Source organism: Poecilia reticulata, chromosome 4 (assembly GCF_904066995.2).
Source record: "Poecilia reticulata chromosome 4, P_reticulata-male-v2, whole genome shotgun sequence".
Taxonomy (NCBI): Eukaryota; Metazoa; Chordata; class Actinopteri; order Cyprinodontiformes; family Poeciliidae; genus Poecilia; species Poecilia reticulata.
Genome location: NC_088833.1, coordinates 1,375,996 through 1,394,304, shown reverse-complemented (window position 1 = coordinate 1,394,304; position 18,309 = coordinate 1,375,996). Strand labels below are relative to the sequence as shown.

General features: G+C 42.7%; 1 protein-coding gene and 1 long non-coding RNA gene across 2 annotated transcripts; one reads left to right on the top strand and one right to left on the bottom strand.

Moving 5' to 3' along the window:
• Nucleotides 1–880: 880 nt before the first annotated feature.
• LOC145551359 (uncharacterized) lies at nt 881–10,965 on the bottom strand. The gene is made up of 2 exons (XR_014087156.1): nt 10,898–10,965; nt 881–2,142 (listed from the first exon to the last, which is right to left on the bottom strand). It is a non-coding gene; the product is annotated as an uncharacterized LOC145551359 (long non-coding RNA).
• Nucleotides 10,966–12,351: 1,386 nt separating this feature from the next.
• On the top strand, nt 12,352–18,302 carry tspan1 (tetraspanin 1). The gene is made up of 7 exons (XM_081605868.1): nt 12,352–12,507; nt 13,049–13,255; nt 13,329–13,403; nt 15,623–15,721; nt 16,038–16,181; nt 16,325–16,408; nt 17,387–18,302. The coding sequence occupies exons 1-7, from the start codon at nt 12,457–12,459 to the stop codon at nt 17,444–17,446; spliced, it is 720 nt and encodes a 239-aa protein (XP_081461994.1). The 5' UTR covers nt 12,352–12,456; the 3' UTR covers nt 17,447–18,302.
• Nucleotides 18,303–18,309: the final 7 nt, after the last annotated feature.

Here is an 18,309-nt window from a genome sequence, read left to right as displayed (position 1 = left end):
ACTTTGAGCCTCCAGGACCCACTTTGGGGACCCTGGACAAAAGAGAAATCCTCCAGCCGCTAAAATCCTCCATCTTGTTTCCATCTGGTGAAGAAGGAAGTTGCTCTCAGTGTCTTCAGAGGTTTTTGTGTCGTTTCCTTCAGTGGTTGTTGGTGCAGCGCCCCCACAGGCCAGGAGGGGAACAGGTTGGTTTGACTCAGAGCAGCTGGAGACGCTTTACATCCAACACATTTTAGAAAAAGATGAACATGTAACTCAGTGATCCAGATGTTGAATTAATCCAGTGTGTTTCTAGAGATTAACGTCTAGAGAGCAAAATCTGTACAGGATGAGGATGTTAAACAACATTATTTTGAAGTGTAACCCAAAGTTATGTGTTAAGTAGAAGAAGTTAATAAAGACAAGTTACATTAAATATGGAGACAAAAACATCTGATCTAAAATCCTAAAAGACAAATAAATGTGAGAAACTGAGCTCAGATGAGTCAAACTAAGTGGTGTTAAAATAAACTCAGCTGTGTTTAGTTGTGTTAAATTAAGCTAATTTACCTTAGCCTAGCTAAGCTAAATTGTGTTAGGCTAAGCTAAGCTAAGTAAGCTTTAGGTGTAATAAATACTTTATTGGATGTAAAAAATGACAAAAAGAAAATTATTTCTGAAAAACATTGGAAAAATTCTGGAAAAACTTTATTAACCCCAAAGTTTGATTAACTTTGGGGTTAATAAAAACATTTATAAAAAATTAAATCTAATGTCCTAAAAGACGTCAAAAAGGAAAAAGTTTCCACTCTGCAAAATGTTTGACTCTAATAAAGTCTAAAATCTTTGATATGTTTGAAAATATTAGTTTGGAATAGTTTGTAGAATCTGTTGCTTTGAATCAACACATTTATGTAAAATATTCAATAAATGTTTGCAGTGAAGATTCAAAGTGTCCAGATGAATTAAACGTCAGTAGAATCTGCATCGTCCAGCCTGGATTAAAGCCAGATTACTGCCGTTTCTCTGTCCTGCAGGCATGTTGTCGTTACAGTCTCCATATTTATGACATATTAATGTTAATAATGGATCGTTTTGAGCTGCTGAGGCTTCAATGTGGCCGAGAGTCAAAAACTCCTCAGAGACGAAGATAAAAACAGGCGAAATGTAACGCGACATTTTTCATGTTATAAGTGAAATAATCTGCCAGTGGAGCCAAAACGTTTCATCAATATTGATGAATTATTGACTTAAAGGATCCGATCTGAACAACAAACCGTCAAACTTTCCCAGCAGGAAGTTTTCAAATCCTCAGAGCAGAAAAACATTTCTTCACCTTAAAAAGGGAAACAAACAGAATAAAGGAGAAACTAGAGGAAAGAAAGACTTCTTCTTCTTCTTCTTCTGTTGTCTGGTTGTTTCATCTTAAAGAGATTCAGCAGGAAGGAGGAAGAATCTGCTGCTCTTTGTTCTCCCGCAGCATCCAGGCTCTGATGTTCAGCTCCGTCCTTTGTTCTCTATGGAGAGACGTCCCACAGCGCCCCCTGCTGGCAGGTGCAGGCGCTGCAGCCTGTTGTAAGCCGGCTCCTTTGTTCCCGCTGTTGGGAAGAAAGGAAACCGGATCAGGATCAGGCACCGTAACAATCCAAACACCTCCATCTGAAACTCAGTCCAGATGTTTTACCTCCAGATTAATCAGTTTCATTTTCTGCTTCATTAAAGGTTTTCCATTCCAAGCACAACATTCTCACCAGACTGCAATGCATTCATGCATGAAACCAGCTGTAGTTGCACTGAGCTAAATATTATTTTATTATAAACATTACTGGAATTTAAAGGTTTTGGTTTTCTCCATTTATGACAGATTTTTCATTTTCCAGCTCTCAAATAAACACTCAGATGTGTGAATCTGTTTCCAGGATTCAGGTAAATGTCATCCAGGTACTCAGCGTTTTGTTGCTCCAGTCAGGGAGAAACCAGAACAATGTGAAGCAGGACGAGGTTTCCTGGTGAGACGCTCTCCTCTCATCCTCCTCACTCTCTCATCCAGGTTCCAGGTTCAGGCAGCGCCCCGAGCTGCGCAGGCCTCCGGACGTCTCTTTTCAAAGACAGGCAGATCAGAGGACCCAGCTGAGCGGTGGAGCCATCAAACCAGCAGCGTCTCTGCAGACGGAGGACAAAACCAGGTTCACTCCATGACCATCAGAGACGCTGCAGCGCTGACTCAGTCCAGAAACATTAAAGGAGACTTTTATTCTGAAGGCTGTGGTCTCCAGTAGCTAGGACCTACAGGTGGATGATGCAGGAAACAAACAGTAAACTAAACAACTATTGAGAGACGCATTTCCTTTCAAAACATCATCAAAATCATCAGAGGATAATTAATGAGAAAAAGTCCAGGCAAAGCGAGAGCAGCAGCAACGATCAACTTCAGTAAGATAAACTTCTCAGCTCCAATTAACGGTTGGAGAAACAATCACTCTGGTTTTCAGTCTGTCTAGTCAAAGTCTGGTTTGGTTGGTGAGACGTGAATTGACCTCTGACCTCTGGGCCTCCAAACTCGGTCTGGGTTCGGCTGAAATGAACTCTGGTTCAGTTTCATATGTGAACACCAGGCGGACCAGGGACCGCTCCAAAAGCAGGAAGTGGACTACAGCGCAGGGCATTCTGGGTAAATGCAACCAAAGCTAACGTGTTAGCCTAGCGCTAGCAGCAGAAATGGCTCCTGGTCTAAAGCTAAAGAGAAATCCTCCAACCGCTAAACTCTGACGCCTCCATCCATTAGGATTAGTTTCCATCTGGTGAAGGAGGAAGCTGCTCTGCTCCAGCGGTTCTTGGTGCAGCGCCCCCACATGGTGAAATAAAGGCTGAAAGAGATACTAGTAATGCGTTTGATTCCGTTAAGCTGGATATGATATGATGTGTTTCAAGGGTTGGATTTAGCTCTTTAGCTTCTGCTAATTTCCACGACTGCTTTAGCTTTAGCAGAAATAATGTTTATGATTAGCGCGTTAGTGTTAGCAGAACTAACTTTATAGTCAGGGATTCCCACCACTGCGTGTGGCTGTCACGAGGCTAAAGCTAACAGATTGCTATGAGTCGTTAGCATAACGTCATCCTTGAACAGTTTGTCGATCACACACTGAGTTTCTTTCATCAGATTAAAATTAGAACAAGCCTTTATTGCAGGTTCAGGTCATGACGCCCGTTTCTAATCTAATTCAGAATATCAGTGTTTCTCCAGGTTAGCTGGAGCTTAGCAGGAGGCAGAGCTACAGCTCGTAAAATGATCACAAGTTTCCAGAACAAAAGGAAAAACGACCTCTGCCACCTTGAACCCAGTCCTTATGGCCTAATAAAACCACGGATGACCCCAGAGTCCCCTGTTAATGGTGATCATCTCCCCTCACCCTTCCTCTCTTATCCCGCTCTGCAGCCCACCGGACGCTTCAGGCAGAGCGAGCCGACCCCCTGCGGCTCTCAGGAAACTGAAGGTGCATCAGCAGCAAAGCAAAGCTTTGAAGGCAGATGTCAGGTTACGGGCCAGGCGATGGAAAATCCTCACCTGACAACAAATAACCTCCCAGCTGAGCAGGAGCCTCTGATCAAACCATGAAACACCTGAGCAGGCAGCAGTTGGGCCCAAAAAAACATATTTACACGTTGAAAAAGCTGCAATAAATCTGAGCTGCTGTCACTGGTGGAGACTTAGTGGGCATTAACCTGCCCTGCAGGATTTGATTAGACCATTTCTGGTGGAATACCATCATGAGACGAACCTCCGGTCACGGAAACGTGTTGGACGAGTTGCTACCAATAAGGACACAGCTCATCGTTTTATCCCTAAAGAATCTGATTTCTGCAGGTTGTTTTAAGCAGTTGATCTGAAACAGGCGTCATAATTCAGCAGCAGCAGAATCTACAGAATGTCTGGAACTGATGATGAAGAGATGACAGCAGTCAGTGAACGCATCACATCCCAGCCCTGTTTGGGTTAAACCCAGTGAGTCGCACTGCAGTGGAAACGCTGAGTAAGACATGGACCCGACCCGCCGTGTGGCGCTCAGAGACAGGAACTTCCTGCTCCATAGCGAACCCTCAGAGTGAACCTATCAGTGTTGGTGTCAAAGTGACGTTTGACCGGGATGTGTTGTCCAAAGACTGCCAACCTGCCCCAGCAGGACCGGAGGACTGGACCCGCTCCGCCTTCGGTGCTGCTGCTCTTACATGGCGGCTTCCTTTGTTCAGCAGACAGACTCGTCCTCAGGACATGATCTGTCCTGCATGCTGCAGTCATGGTGCTTCTCACTGAACAACGAGACACACGTCGGCTTTACATTTCAACAAGCCCAGGATTTTTCTACATTTACACGCCGAGTCCGGCTGGTTCTGTTGGGGATCACCTGGATCTGAGCCGAGTCAGCAGAAACCTCTGACACAAACAGAGGGAGGCGTCCAACCAAAGGAGGGACAGACGTCCCTGTGGAAGGACAGGGGACTAATGAAGAAACAAACTCTGTTATTGGAGGAGTTTGTTCCCGGTGACGGACCGACAGACGACAGGAGGACAGAGAGACGGCGCAGCAGAGGGAGAGCATGAACGCATCACGGTCCGAGAACAGAGGTCGTCTCCTCCGTCCTTCAGTCACGTGTCCGAGCGTCCAGCATCTTCATCAGCATCTTCATCAGCATCTTCATCAGCATCTTCACCAGCATCTTCATCAGCATCTTCATCAGCATCTTCATCAGCATCTTCATCAGCATCTTCATCAGCGCATCTCTGCTGCGTCTTTACATTGTTTTCCTTAAGGAGGCTGACGAAACGTTAAAACAATCGACACTCAATAAAACTATTAACTTACCAAAATAAAACTCTCAGATCTGTTTAGCAGTAGCTTGTTTGTGGCACAAGCTAACGTTTCTAGTCACATGGTTAGCATGTCTAGCGTAGCATAGTTTAAACAACTATTTTAATGCCGTCATTCTAACTCCATACAACTTATTTACCAACTTAAACTGAAAACTATCGAACATTATAGATTACAAATTCCCCCGTTCCCATTTTCTCCTTTATGAAGAAGAGCCGTAATTTGCCGACAGCTGACGTAAACCACTTGAGATAAAAAAAAAAAGATCACATCTTTTGAAAGTAGGTTCATAAACACTAAAACGAAGGAAATAATTTATATAATTTCAGAATATTTTAGTTAATTTTGAAAATGCAAGCTATAGCTCCAGTCAGTTTTTATTTATTTCAGGTAAAAATGTTTTCTGACATCAGATTTCGTTATTTTGGTCGGTTTTAGTTAACTATAATAACCTTGGCCCCAGTCACTTGCTCTAATTGATGCCAGCTTTATTAAAGTTAATGAGCCGGTTGGTCATCTTAGAGGACGGAGCTGGATAGGAGACGGAGGAGACAAAGACCCTCTGCTGCCCCCATCGTCCCTTTATGATGTTCATATTTCACCTATATGGCTCCATGGAAGGCGCGTCTATATGGAGCATGATGAACCGCCGCGGCTCCCATAAATCATAACTACATAAATCCCACTGACTTCCCAGAGCAGGACAGGAATTTAATCCGAGCTTCTGCACCGGACCGCGGATCGGGCCTGGTCCGTCTGATAAATGATACATCGATTGATCAGGTTGCATGTGGAGGTTTCATCCACATGCAACCTCCGTTCAGCATCACTAAAGACGGCCGACAATCAAACCTCCGGCGCTGACGTCACACGTGTGGCCGTTGTTATTGTTTTGGTCAGACACTTTTTATGAGCCCAAATCTCCAATATGTTGAGTTATAAAAGGTCAGCTGCTCCACAATGCCTGCTTTGATTCCATATTACATTTATATTATAACTTTATTAAGAGTAATTCAACCTCTCTGTTTTATTCCTAACAGGAAGTGGTTGTTTTTGAGGGTTTGTGATTGGCTGACAGGTTTTAGTTTAGCTACACTGCCCCCTGTGGGTTTGGCATGTTTACAACACTTTTCTTAAACTGATGCGATGCGGACGAATGTTTTATAGAAACGGATATCCGCTTTGTTTTAAAGCGACACGGTTCATTCAGACTGATGAAGATCCTCCTCTTCCTCCAGACCCCAGCAGGGTCCGGTCCGTTTCCACGGCAACGCGGCTAATACACGAAATCCATGCCGTTTACCTGGGAGGAAACTAGCAGTGGTGGAGAAAGTACTCAAAAAATTTACTTAAGTAAAAGTACAAATACACAGTCAAAAATGTACTTAAGTAAAAGTCAAAGTACCACATTAACATTTTACTTAAGTAAAAGTAAAAAAGTACTGGCTTTTAAAAATACTTAAGTATTAAAAGTAAAAGTACTCGCTGAATGCATCACTTAATCGCTAATATCATTAAGTGTGCCGATCGTATTTAATTTTAATACATCAGAAATGTGCCATTTTAATTAACACTACCACAGATTAAACATGTTCTTATTGTGTTTATTCTCTGTAACAGTTTAGACCTAGATATGTGATTCTATGAATCATAATTTCAGGGATGGAAACATTTTGTCTCCTGTCCTAACATAGCATGAACTTCATTAGTCACATTTATTTAGAAAGAAATCTAACTGAAAGGGGATGTAAAGAAGGTGTGGGGGGGTGGAGGACATGCAACCAAGGAGCCATGTAGCAGAGTTGTAGTCAAGACCACCGAACCCGAGACCAAGACCAGCGCCCCGCGCTAAATGACACAATAACATTAAGTTTACCTATCAAAATTGGTTTTCAGATTGATCTGAAAGATCCACATTCCCATAAAAACACCTAGATATTAAATACTTAGAGCTGAAATATATTTAACCAGTATCAATTAAAACTCACTTCATTCTGTTTTGCTTTCATCGCTGTGCTACAATCCGCAGAGGTCTCCTGCTATCCCTAGAAAAATAACGCCCTGGGCGGTTGCCCATATTGCCCATGTCAGAAACCACAACTGAAACATCGCAATTAACGGTAAATAACGTTCAACTATGAACACTGTCCAACGGCGCAACAAGTAACTAAGCAGAATGAGCACCGTGACTGTTCTCATCCTCCCTCCCACTGCGATGTTTGCCACCATGACAGGAGACCAAATCAATCAATGAGCAATGAGCATGCTCTGTGTTCATACGTTCAACTTTTACTTATTCAGCGATTAAATGAATGTCTATATATATATATATATATATATATATATATATATATGTGTATGTATATATAGCTACCGCAGTTTACACAAGAACAAAGAACGGCTCTCAGTGCTCAGGACTTAGTAAAGATCCGTCCAGAAGAATCGGATCGTTCCTGAATGTTATATCACTATATTGCAGACTTTGGTCACAGCGTTGTCCCATATATGCGACACCTCAGTCAAAACCTCCACACAATAATTCAGCGCATGAGTGACAACTTTTTTTCATCAGATGCAACATGTGTCTCAGTACAGCTAACTTTGCTAGCACAGATCTTACCTTTCTTTAAGCTTTCCTTCCAAGTGACGCTAAAAGTTGGACGAAGTCCCACCGTCTGTGAAAGCGAAGCGCTGCTGATTTTACATGTCGCCATATCAATTTATGCAGCTATTATATTATAGACAAACATCTTCTCCCGCTCAGAGGAAACCACTGCGCATGTCTGGAGCTCCGCAGCGAGTAAAGGTGGAGCCGATGGGTGACAACAGACACTAAGTCACGTTATTGCTCGGATTTTACGGCGCCACCTTAAATCCCTGAACGTCACATTTTAACGGAAGAAAAGAGCAACGCGACTTGGATGTAACGAGTAACGCGAGAGTTTAGTAGAAATGTAGTGAAGTAGAAAGTACAGATACTTACTGTAAAATGTAGTGGAGTAAAAGTAGAAAGTATACATTATTAAATCTACTTAAGTAAAGTACTGATACACGAAAACTGTACTTAAGTACAGTAACGAAGTACTTGTACTTCGTTACTTCCCACCTCTGGAAACTAGCGACATTTACTCATGTTACTGCAACTGATTTGTAACTTAAGTTGTTCCAAAACCTGAACTTTTACATTTACCGTCATCCGTTTTAAGTAAAATATTTTAATGAGTAAAAATAAAATAAAATGAAAAGCACCAGTCAGGGCGTTTAGCCCCCAGAGACGCGGCTTCTTCGTCTGTTGCCATAGTTAGCGGATGTGCGTCAGATTTACCAGCGTACTAGAAACACATGAGCACAAAAGGTTCCAGGGGAAAAAAGAAGCTTTTAATTGCGTTCAAATTTGTAGCGTGTTAAAGTCAAGGCCTCAGTACAAACATGAAACACTAGCAGATAAAGTCAGAGTCTACCTGGTAAAAACCTCTACAGGTTGGAACAGATGATTTCAGCGGGACGTTCAGACCTTCAGCCATCTTTGTTTCTGCAGAAAGCAGTTGAATCCAATCAGTTCAAACCAAAAGGTCAAAAATATGAGGAAATCCTGGCTGTAATTATCCTCCTCATTCGGTGACATGGATTTGGCTCTGGAATCAGTTGGACATCCAAACGAATCCCTGTTGGAAAGTGTGGAGCGCTAATGGCCTCGGCAAATAAAAGTCCTTTCAATTTACGAGGCTTCGGGCTCAGAGAGGCTCCCAGAAACGGGACGGCTTCACGTTATGGCTGCCGGAGAGCAGCAGCAGCAGCAGCAGCAGCTAATGCCTGGGTTCATCTGTCCCTAGCAGCGCTGAGGGCAAATAGAAAGTACACCCCGTTTCAGACCAGACGCTCACGTTACAAACTGTCATTATTTACAACACACAGAAGATAAATAACTGAGTACACCCTGAGGCTGGAGGTTTGGCTGAGAAACGTAACGACTGATAACGAAACGCTGATATCATGATAAACTATTATTGGTGAGTTTTTGTATTAAATATCTGGAATTCAGCCAAACTGGTGGTGCAACCTTTCCTGTTCTATCCAGTTTTCTCTCTACGTTCATTTTTAAGCAGCTGTGATGAACAGTGGAGAAACCGGAAACTGCTGCTGCGCCAGCTGCGAAACAGGCTGTTGCTAGGCAACCAAAGAGTGAGTTGCTAGGCAACCAAAGAGTGGGCGAGTCAGTTGACGCTACTAATGATGCTTAGCTATCTGAGTTTGAGCGGCTAAAGCCTTTTCTCTGCCTACATCTCCCAGAATGCTGTGCGGTTCTGGATCAAAGTTCACTGGATATTTTCTCAATGTATTATCTATTGATATTGATCACTTGTCTAGCGTGATATATACTGTTATTGATTTATGGCCCAGCTCTTGTTCGCCTTTGGCGTCTTCACAACATTTAAGAGAATAATTAGCAATGAAGAGCTAATAACCAAATATATTGATCACTCGCTCCGTTTCCATTATAAAGTGTAAACACGCAATTTTGATACAGAAGAAAAACCTTTTCTAACAAAACAAAACATTCTTTAATTGCTGTTTTTCCACTAAACAGTTTAGTTTTTGTAATTTGACTTGTCACAGGTCAGTGAAACGATCTGAGAAGCTGCTCACCGGGTCACTGATTCTCAGTGATTTAAGAATGAAACCAGATTCATTCTGGAATAAAACTGAAATATTTACAGAATCAAACCAGCAACTCCTGCTACTCCGGTTCCCATCAAAGCCGTTCACAAAAACAGAATCACACGAGCTGCACTCAGAGCAGCTGCGGGTCTGCAGCGCCCTCTGGTGGCCGGGATGAGACACTGCAGCGCGCAGAGGAACAGGAAGAAACAAAGACAATTATTTCAAAATAAAGCTGCTGTGTTTCTGAGAGCACAAGTCTGTGCTTTAGATTAATTTATATTTTATTTAATTCACTGAAATATTCTGGGGTTAATCTCACTTTTATTAAATTTATCAGATGTGCTAAAATACAACAAGTTTGCTTTAAATTTGAAAGTTTTTTTCAAGAATACATACGTGACTTTACAAATTTACAGACATTTCAAGTAAAAACTGTTCAGTCCAGATGATCAAGAAAAGAGTTAAAACATTTATTTTTTGCCTTTGTGATAAATTTTTGTTGAATTTAATCTCAGGATGAAGATTTTCGTAAAAGATGCAAGAAAACAGTGAAGAAAAATCTTAACTTGTTTCAGATCAGATTTTCATCTGAATTCGCCTTTCAGATCAGAAACAACGATGGATCGAGATTAATAATCAGATATGATAACTGCTTCTCAAATAATTTACCTGATAAAATTTACTGTTTAAATGTTTATAAAGAATATGTGGGATCATTGACCTCATTTTATTCTCATAAAATCAACAGGATTACCGGCATAATTTCTAGTTTTTCAGACATGAGCCTGAAACCCTCTTGAAATATTCAATGATTATTGAGCTGCTGCCTCCTATAATCGATAATAAATATTTATTATTGACCAGAGATGTGAAAAAGCCAAGAGCCAAGCCGGGCGTCGTTCACATGGAAACCAAACGGACCAGAAAATTAACTCAGGTAACATGTTAATAATAATAATAATAATAATAATAATAATAATAATAATAATAATAATAATAATAATAATAATCCTACACATGGAGGAAATCATACATGCTTTTCTCAGAATATTAATAAAATATCTGCCATAATGATCCCATAATTATGAATCCTGAAAGGTTTTATTTATAGAAATTCCCTAATATTTGATATTTCTATGAATTGTGCTCTAAATTCCAGATTTCCAGAAATAAAAAGGTTTTTAATAAAGAATGACAACAACCAGCTTTTAATCAGCTGCAGTGTGTGACGCGCCTAGAAATGCAATAAAAGGACAAAATTCATTTTAAAACACGAAATAAGAAAAATCCCAAATTTACGGATCAGTTTAAGACTCAGATTAGAGTCAGTTCGTTTCGCCGCTAATGAAGCTAAAGTTACGCAGAAACAGCGGCTGAACGGGACTCACCGGGCCGAATCCAACCGGGTCAGAACCCGAACACAACCACAGGCAGGCGAGCAGCAGGAAACTGGCCCTACAAAATAAAACAGGAAGTTAAACCGTCACACTATGAGGAGCCGTTCGTAAAATTACACTGCCAAAAATGAACAGCAATAATTTGGGTTATTTATGGAGGTCATATTTTTACCATGGTTATAAATGTCACAATTTCAAACTAAATATTTAATCAGCAAGTTAAATGTTTTTGCTTCACTTCCGCTTATCAGCTAGTAAATTTGCATATGTAAATATTTAGCAAGCTCAGAGCAACTGAGATAATTAGCCAGTTCAGTACTTAGCTTTCTAACTACATATTCAGCTGAGCTATTTAGACATGTGATTAGTTTTCTGTTTAGCTGCAGGCAAAATTTTACCTGCAGCTAAACATTTAGCTCTGAGCTAGCTAAATATTTGTTCAAATATTAGTTAGCTAGCTCCGAGGTAATGAGATAACTTTGCTAGCTCACAGCAAACTATTGAACTTGGAGCTAATAGCTAGCTTGACCAAATTAACTTTTTAATTTAGAGCTACATATTTAGTCTCCCTGGCCCCTCCCCACCTCTTAGGGCCCCTCCCCACCTCTTAGGGCCCCTCCCCACCTCTTAGGGCCCCTCCCCACCTCTTAGGGCCCCTCCTTGGCCCCTCCCTTCCTCTTAGGGCCCCTCCCTACCTCTTAGGGCCCCTCCCCTCCTCTTAGGGCCCCTCCCTACCTCTTAGGGCCCCTCCCCTCCTCTTAGGGCCCCTCCCCTCCTCTTAGGGCCCCTCCCTCCTCTTAGGGCCCCTCCCTCCTCTTAGGGCCCCTCCCTACCTCTTAGGGCCCCTCCCCTCCTCTTAGGGCCCCTCCCCTCCTCTTAGGGCCCCTCCCCTCCTCTTAGGGCCCCTCCCCACCTCTTAGGGCCCCTCCCTGGCCCCTCCCCTCCTCTTAGGGCCCCTCCCCTCCTCTTAGGGCCCCTCCCCTCCTCTTAGGGCCCCTCCCTCCTCTTAGGGCCCCTCCCCTCTTAGGGCCCTCCCACCTCTTAGGGCCCCTCCTTGGCCCCTCCCTTCCTCTTAGGGCCCCTCCCTACCTCTTAGGGCCCCCCCCCTCCCCTTAGGCCCCCTCCCTCCTCTTAGGCCCCTCCCCTCCTCTTAGGGCCCTCCCCCTCCTCTTAGGGCCCCTCCCCTCCTCTTAGGGCCCCTCCCCTCCTCTTAGGGCCCCTCCCCACCTCTTAGGGCCCCTCCCCCTCTTAGGGCCCCTCCCCACCTCTTAGGCCCCTCCCCTCCTCTTAGGGCCCCTCCTCTTAGGGCCCCTCCCCACCTCTTAGGGCCCCTCCCTGGCCCCTCCCCTCCTCTTAGGGCCCCTCCCCTCCTCTTAGGGCCCCTCCCTGGCCCCTCCCCTCCTCTTAGGGCCCCTCCCTACCTCTTAGGGCCCCTCCCTGGCTCTTCATCTCCTGCTCAGCGTCTCTGCAGGTGGATTCTAGTTTCCTCTCCCTCCAGGTGAATCTCTATTCATCTGCTCTAAACTCTGTTTTTGTCCCTTCAGAATAAAATGCGTGGCTCCACCAGGCAGACGATGTCCCTCCTCCACCTGCTGCTGCTTGTGAGTACCATCGATTCCTCGGGTTTTGCTTTCCGGCTCGCTGCCTCTCAGGTTCTGGTTCTGCTCCGTTTCACCGGATGGTTTTGGGCTGGATGTCGGCCGTTTGGGTCAGAACCGGCTGGACTCTGATGGAGCTCACTGAGGAGGCGACGTTCTGGACAGCTGAAACATTTTAGACCAAAATAAAAATAATATTCATGATTTGAACCAGCAGATTTTTGTTTATGGCCCAAAACATCTGAACCTTTTCGGACTGGAAGATTAAATTTATCTCCAAACTGACAGTTGGACAAAAATCTGATCAAAAGTAAATGAATGTTTTTCTAATCTGGTTGGATTATGAAGATTTTGAACAGTTGATGCATCAGAACCTCAGAAAGGAAAAGTTCATTCGGTTCTGTGACCCGATGGACAGAGACGGTCAGATTGAGTTGGTTTTACTGGTCAGTTGGTTGTTTAACTGGTTTATGGTTAGTTCATGTTGACATATTAGTTAGTTGGTTCCTTTCAGTTTTCCCATCATGCTGTGTTGGTCCTGCAGCTGAGCGGCCTCTCTCTGGTTGCCATGGGAACCTGGGTGACGGCGGGCGGCGGCCCCTTCCTCCACCTGCTGGGGCCGTTCTCCAACCAGCTGCTGCGCTTCGTCAACATCGGCCTCCTCTGCATCGCCATGGGAACCACACTGGTGCTGCTGGGAGCACTGGGAGGATGTGCAGCTCACTGGGAGAGCAAGTGTCTGCTGCTGACTGTGAGTGGGGGGGGGGGGGGTGACCTGGGGTCAGCAGGTCTGAACTTTGACCTCTGATGTCTGTATCCTGCAGCTCTTCTCCATCGTCCTCATCATCTTCATCTGTGAGACGGCAGCTGGAGTCGTGGCTCTGCTGTACTCCTCCTTCGTGAGTTTATTAAAAATATAATAATAATAATAATAATAATAATAATAATAATAATAATAATAATAATAATAATAATAATAATAATGCAGGAAACCTGATGGATTTTTATAAGAATCCAAAAAACGAAAATATTCTTGGAAAGTTGAGTAAAATATGCAACAATGAAAAAATGACAATCATAATTATTTAATAATAAAGTTTTAAACTTTAATTGTTACCAAATGTTAAAAATCATTCCAAACTTTCACTGTGAACTTTGACCTCTACTGATAAAAGTTAATGTTATAAATAGAAATAATAATCTGTAAATTCCGTTTCCCCAAATTATATCGCAATAATATAAAAGTGTAAACAATCGTTCTGCAGCGATATCATTTGATTCATGTGCTTCTCCTCTTCATCCTCCCTCCTCTTCCTCAACTCGTTCCGCCTCCGATTCCCTCAGGAACAATTTATTACAGCCACCTGTGGAGCCGAAACATTTTATATGCAAAGCAGCTCATTTGCATATAACACACACACACACACACACACACACACACACACACACACACACACACACACACACACACACACACACACACACACGGGGGATTCGGGTTTTAAACTCTTAAACGGACCGGAGCAGCAGAACCTTCCAGAACTAAACCGATTCGTTTCATCTGGTTTCTAATGTTGTTGCAGTTCAGATGAAACTCAACTTTTCTGTTTTCTCTCTAAAACTTTAATATTGATTTTAAAAAGGTTCCAGTTTATCAGTAAAACAAGAATCAGAGTTAAGGAATTAAAACTAACTTCTGCTTCTTGCTGAAACGTTTCTTTAACTTAGTTTTGTCTCATTTGAGATGCTGACATGTTTCACCAGAAACTGGACAAAAATACTTGGTAGGATTGAATGTTTTACAGTGCAGGAGGCTCAGGGTGTACAAACTTTTTGTCCTTTGGGCCAAAATGAAAAGAAAAAACTGAAATCTAGCAAGTGAAGCCGTCCAGTGATTTTCTGGCAGAGAAAAACGTGATTAAATAATTAATGACATGAAAAATTAAAATCAGCTCAATAATTTTCAGTCTGAATTAATAATTAGTTTTATTTTATTTGCTTATTGTGTTTTATTTTGGGTATTTTGAACATCTTCCAGTTCCAGAGTCTTTACTAAATGAACGTTGTTATTATGCAGTTATTAATATATCACTTAAAAATGACAAACATTTGATCACAATAATTACTGGGATTATGTCATCATGACAGGAAAAAATGATCCAAAACTTGAATGTTTGTTGCATTTAAAGAAAAGTTTGTAAATATTTAGTAACATTCTGTCCCAGTGTAATAAATAAAATAAAATGTCTTAATGTCCCAGCATGCACTGGGGCGTCTCCTCCAGGCTGCAGGTCTGAGGAACCTCAGGATTAAAACAGAGGAACGACTCGCCGTTGGGATTCATTCCCAGTTTTCCCGTTTCTCTCCCAGCTGATTTGTGAGGAGAAGATTTATTTCATCTGGAAACACTTTAAATCTCTGCTGTGATTTTCTGCCACAGAAACAGAGTTTGGATTTACAAGCTTCTGCTTTTCTGATGTTTTAGGTCTGCAGGGAGAGAAACAGTAAAACTGACACAGTGAGAAACGTCTTCGTTTCCAGTTTGATCCACAGATGATGGAGATTTAAACAACTTTCAGGGAAACGAGATTCAAGGCTGGAAACACAAATACTGAGAAAAATCACCCAGTTTTACCTGCTGCTGTTGGAATAAATCAGATAATCACACGATAACTTCAAACGAGATCAATAATTTCCCTTTCTGCTGAAAACTGGAGGAAAACTGGTTTCCAGTCTGGAGTTTTGATCTCAACCTTCATGATTCTTTTTATTTATCGTTTCTGTTGTTTTGTTCATTTTGAATATTTAAAATTTCTTCCAGTTTGTTATAAATGTTCATTAGAATTTAAACTTTATTGATGTTTGAGAATCTTCCTTCATTATTATTAGCATTACCATTGTATTAATTGAAAATGGCCTCAAAACAACAATATTATCGTTTATCGCGATAATTTATTGTCCAGACATGTTTGTTACAGAGACCGGCCCAAGCTGAGGTCAGAGGATTCGCCAGTCCTCTGACCCGGTTCGGTACCTTCGGTAATCTGCTTCATTGGACGCAGCTCAATCTGCAGATCCAACAAGTTTCATGTTTTTTATTAAACTTTGTGTTTTCCAGGCTGAAGGCATCCTGAAGGCCTGGGCTGTTCCCGCGCTGCAGAACGATTACGGCAGCGATCCGACGGTCACTGGGATCTGGAACGCCACCATGGCAGAGGTGAGACACACCGGGCAATAACCTCCAGACTGACCTCCAGACTGACCTCCAGACTGACCTCCAGACCGTCCTCCAGACTGACCTCCAGACTGACCTCCAGACTGACCTCCAGACTGACCCCCAGACTGACCTCCAGACTGACCTCCAGACTGACCTCCAGACTGACCTCCAGACTGACTTTCAGACTGACCCCCAGACTGACCTCCACTGACCTCCAGACTGACCTCCAGACTGACCTTCCTGCAGTAAAATAACTGAACCAGCCTCAGATCAAAGTGTTTATCAGTCATCAGTATTTCTGCGTGTTTCCCACCAGTTGAAGTGTTGTGGTTTCTCCAACTACACTGACTTCCTGGGGTCAGAGCTGGAGGAGCAGAACGGAACCGGCCTCCCGCCCAGCTGCTGCTCCACCAACATCGCCCCCTGCAGCCCAGCGGAGGCGGCACGCTCACCTGTCCAGGTAAAACCTCCCTACAGACTGAGTGATGCTAATTATTGTCTTTTTTCTTTATCATTACAGGTTATTAAATATTGGAAACATAATGGTGTTTTAGTTTGTAATATCTCCTGTACAGTAGGATGATCTGATGTTTCCTCCTTCAGGGCTGCTTTGATCCCATCCTGAGGACCCTGAGGAAACACACCTGCGCTGTGGGGGGTGTGGCAGCAGCAGTGGGAGTCCTAGAGGTAAAAATACATAACGACCCGAACCACGGGTCATAAAAACCTCAGTACGTGAGCCGGTGTGGCTTTGGCTCGGTTTGGTCAAAGTGGAAAATGGCCACTGGTACGACCTGCTGAGAGCTGATTGGCTCGGTGAGCCTGACCAGTACCACAGGGGGCACAAGTCTGCTAGTCAGCTAACAGTGGAGCTAATTATTTGCTTAGCATTTTTTGATAACTTTGAAAGTGTTTAGCTCACTTAGCTTTGACTGAATTTAATTTTCTGCTTAAATCCTAAACGTTGGTTTATTGGCAGTTTTGTAAACTTTCAATCAGATAAATTTTGACATTTGACATATTCCACTAAGTACAATGTTGGCGTAGCGGTTAGCTTTAGCCTCCATTTAATACTGTGTTGGTGTAGCACTTTAGCTAACATTGGAATTTAGCACACTTAGCTTCCCCTACATTTATTTTTCTGGATAAATACTGAAGCTCTAATTTACTTTGCTGTTTTGTAAACCTCCTTTGGAATAAAGTTTAATTTGGGTGTAAATTTGGTTTTTGGTTCTTTAAAATTCTTTAAGTATTTAGAAGTCTATATTCATGCTCTTATTTTGAAGTCTATTTGCACAGCAGCTAAGTTTTCCCTCCTCATGCTTTTTATTTTTTAAGTTGTATTGAGCAAGTGCTTATAATAAAACAAGTGAACAAATGAGGAAACATCCAACACTTACATGAACAACCAATCAGGCGTGACTCTGGTTTTCACTGGGCCGTCAGGCAGGAAGTGCTGTGGTTGGTTCATTGGAGGTGGATGACCTGACGGAACCGGAACGTAGAGAAAACTTTAGATATACCTGCTTCCTACGAATGTAATATTTGTGGAGAAATATGTTTTTATTTCCAATATTTATTCAGTTGCTTATTTAGAAACTGAAGTTTCACGTGAATGTTTCAATGATCTGGTTTCTGCTCATGTTTGCTTCTCCTGCTCCTCAGATCGCTGCCATGATCGTCTCCATGTACCTGTTCTCTCACCTGGATGACAAAGTCAGCTGAAGTTCCTCCTCCCAGCCTGCAGAGGCAGTAGATCCTGATGCTGCCCTCATCTTTGCTGCAACATAATTTTTAACACTTCCTGTTGAGGTTTAGCTTGATTTCAATTCAGTAGAGAAGTTTTAAATACATTTATGAACTATAAATATATTTAAATGAATCAACTTTTATTTGGATCTTTTCTTACTCAACATATTTCTGGTTCCTTTTGTTCCATATTTTAAAAGGGAAAGTTCAGGTTTTAGGAGTTTCTGTAGAGAAATAATGTTTTACGTTCATGTCATTTTGTTGGTCTGCCAACAGCAACACTGTAGTACCAGCCTCCCACCAGTAGGTGGCAATAAGTGAAAGAATGACCCTGCGGCAGTACTGATCTCAGTAACAACTCATTTTGTTCTTTTACGTCTTGAGCTAAATTTGGCCGTTTAATCAGAGCGATGTGGAAAAAATCCTAGAAACTTCAGGAGTGATGGCTTCTTCCTCTGATTGGCTGATCAGCTCATGTTGGTTCAGATTCATTTCTCTGATCATTCGACCAGCAGCTTCCCGATTCCTTCAGGGTTCACTGTGGGGTTATTCATATATTTTACAGCTGAACTCTCCTCTTGGATCCGTGTCTCCTTCATGTTGCAGAGGCTTTAATCTGATTTACATTTGAGCAGCGAAGCGAAACTCTGACGATCGACGACCCTGTGAAGGTCGAAGGTGAAGGACAGGAAGCCGCCAAACCTGCAGAGGATCCAGGATGCCACATATTTACATCCCATCCACATTCCCTTCATTTGGTTTCCCAGGACGTTCCGGAGGGAAATCAGGACGACGCAGAGAAATCCGAGCTCCTTCGGAATATTCGGCCATGAAAAACG

Bases quoted from the DNA above. Each gene is read 5' to 3' on its own strand.
- tspan1 (XM_081605868.1), top strand. From the start codon at position 12,457: ATGCGTGGCTCCACCAGGCAGACGATGTCCCTCCTCCACCTGCTGCTG. The intron at 13,404-15,622 runs GTGAGTTTATTA...TGTGTTTTCCAG, and splicing joins CTCTGCTGTACTCCTCCTTC to GCTGAAGGCATCCTGAAGGC. The intron at 16,409-17,386 runs GTAAAAATACAT...CCTGCTCCTCAG, and splicing joins CAGCAGTGGGAGTCCTAGAG to ATCGCTGCCATGATCGTCTC.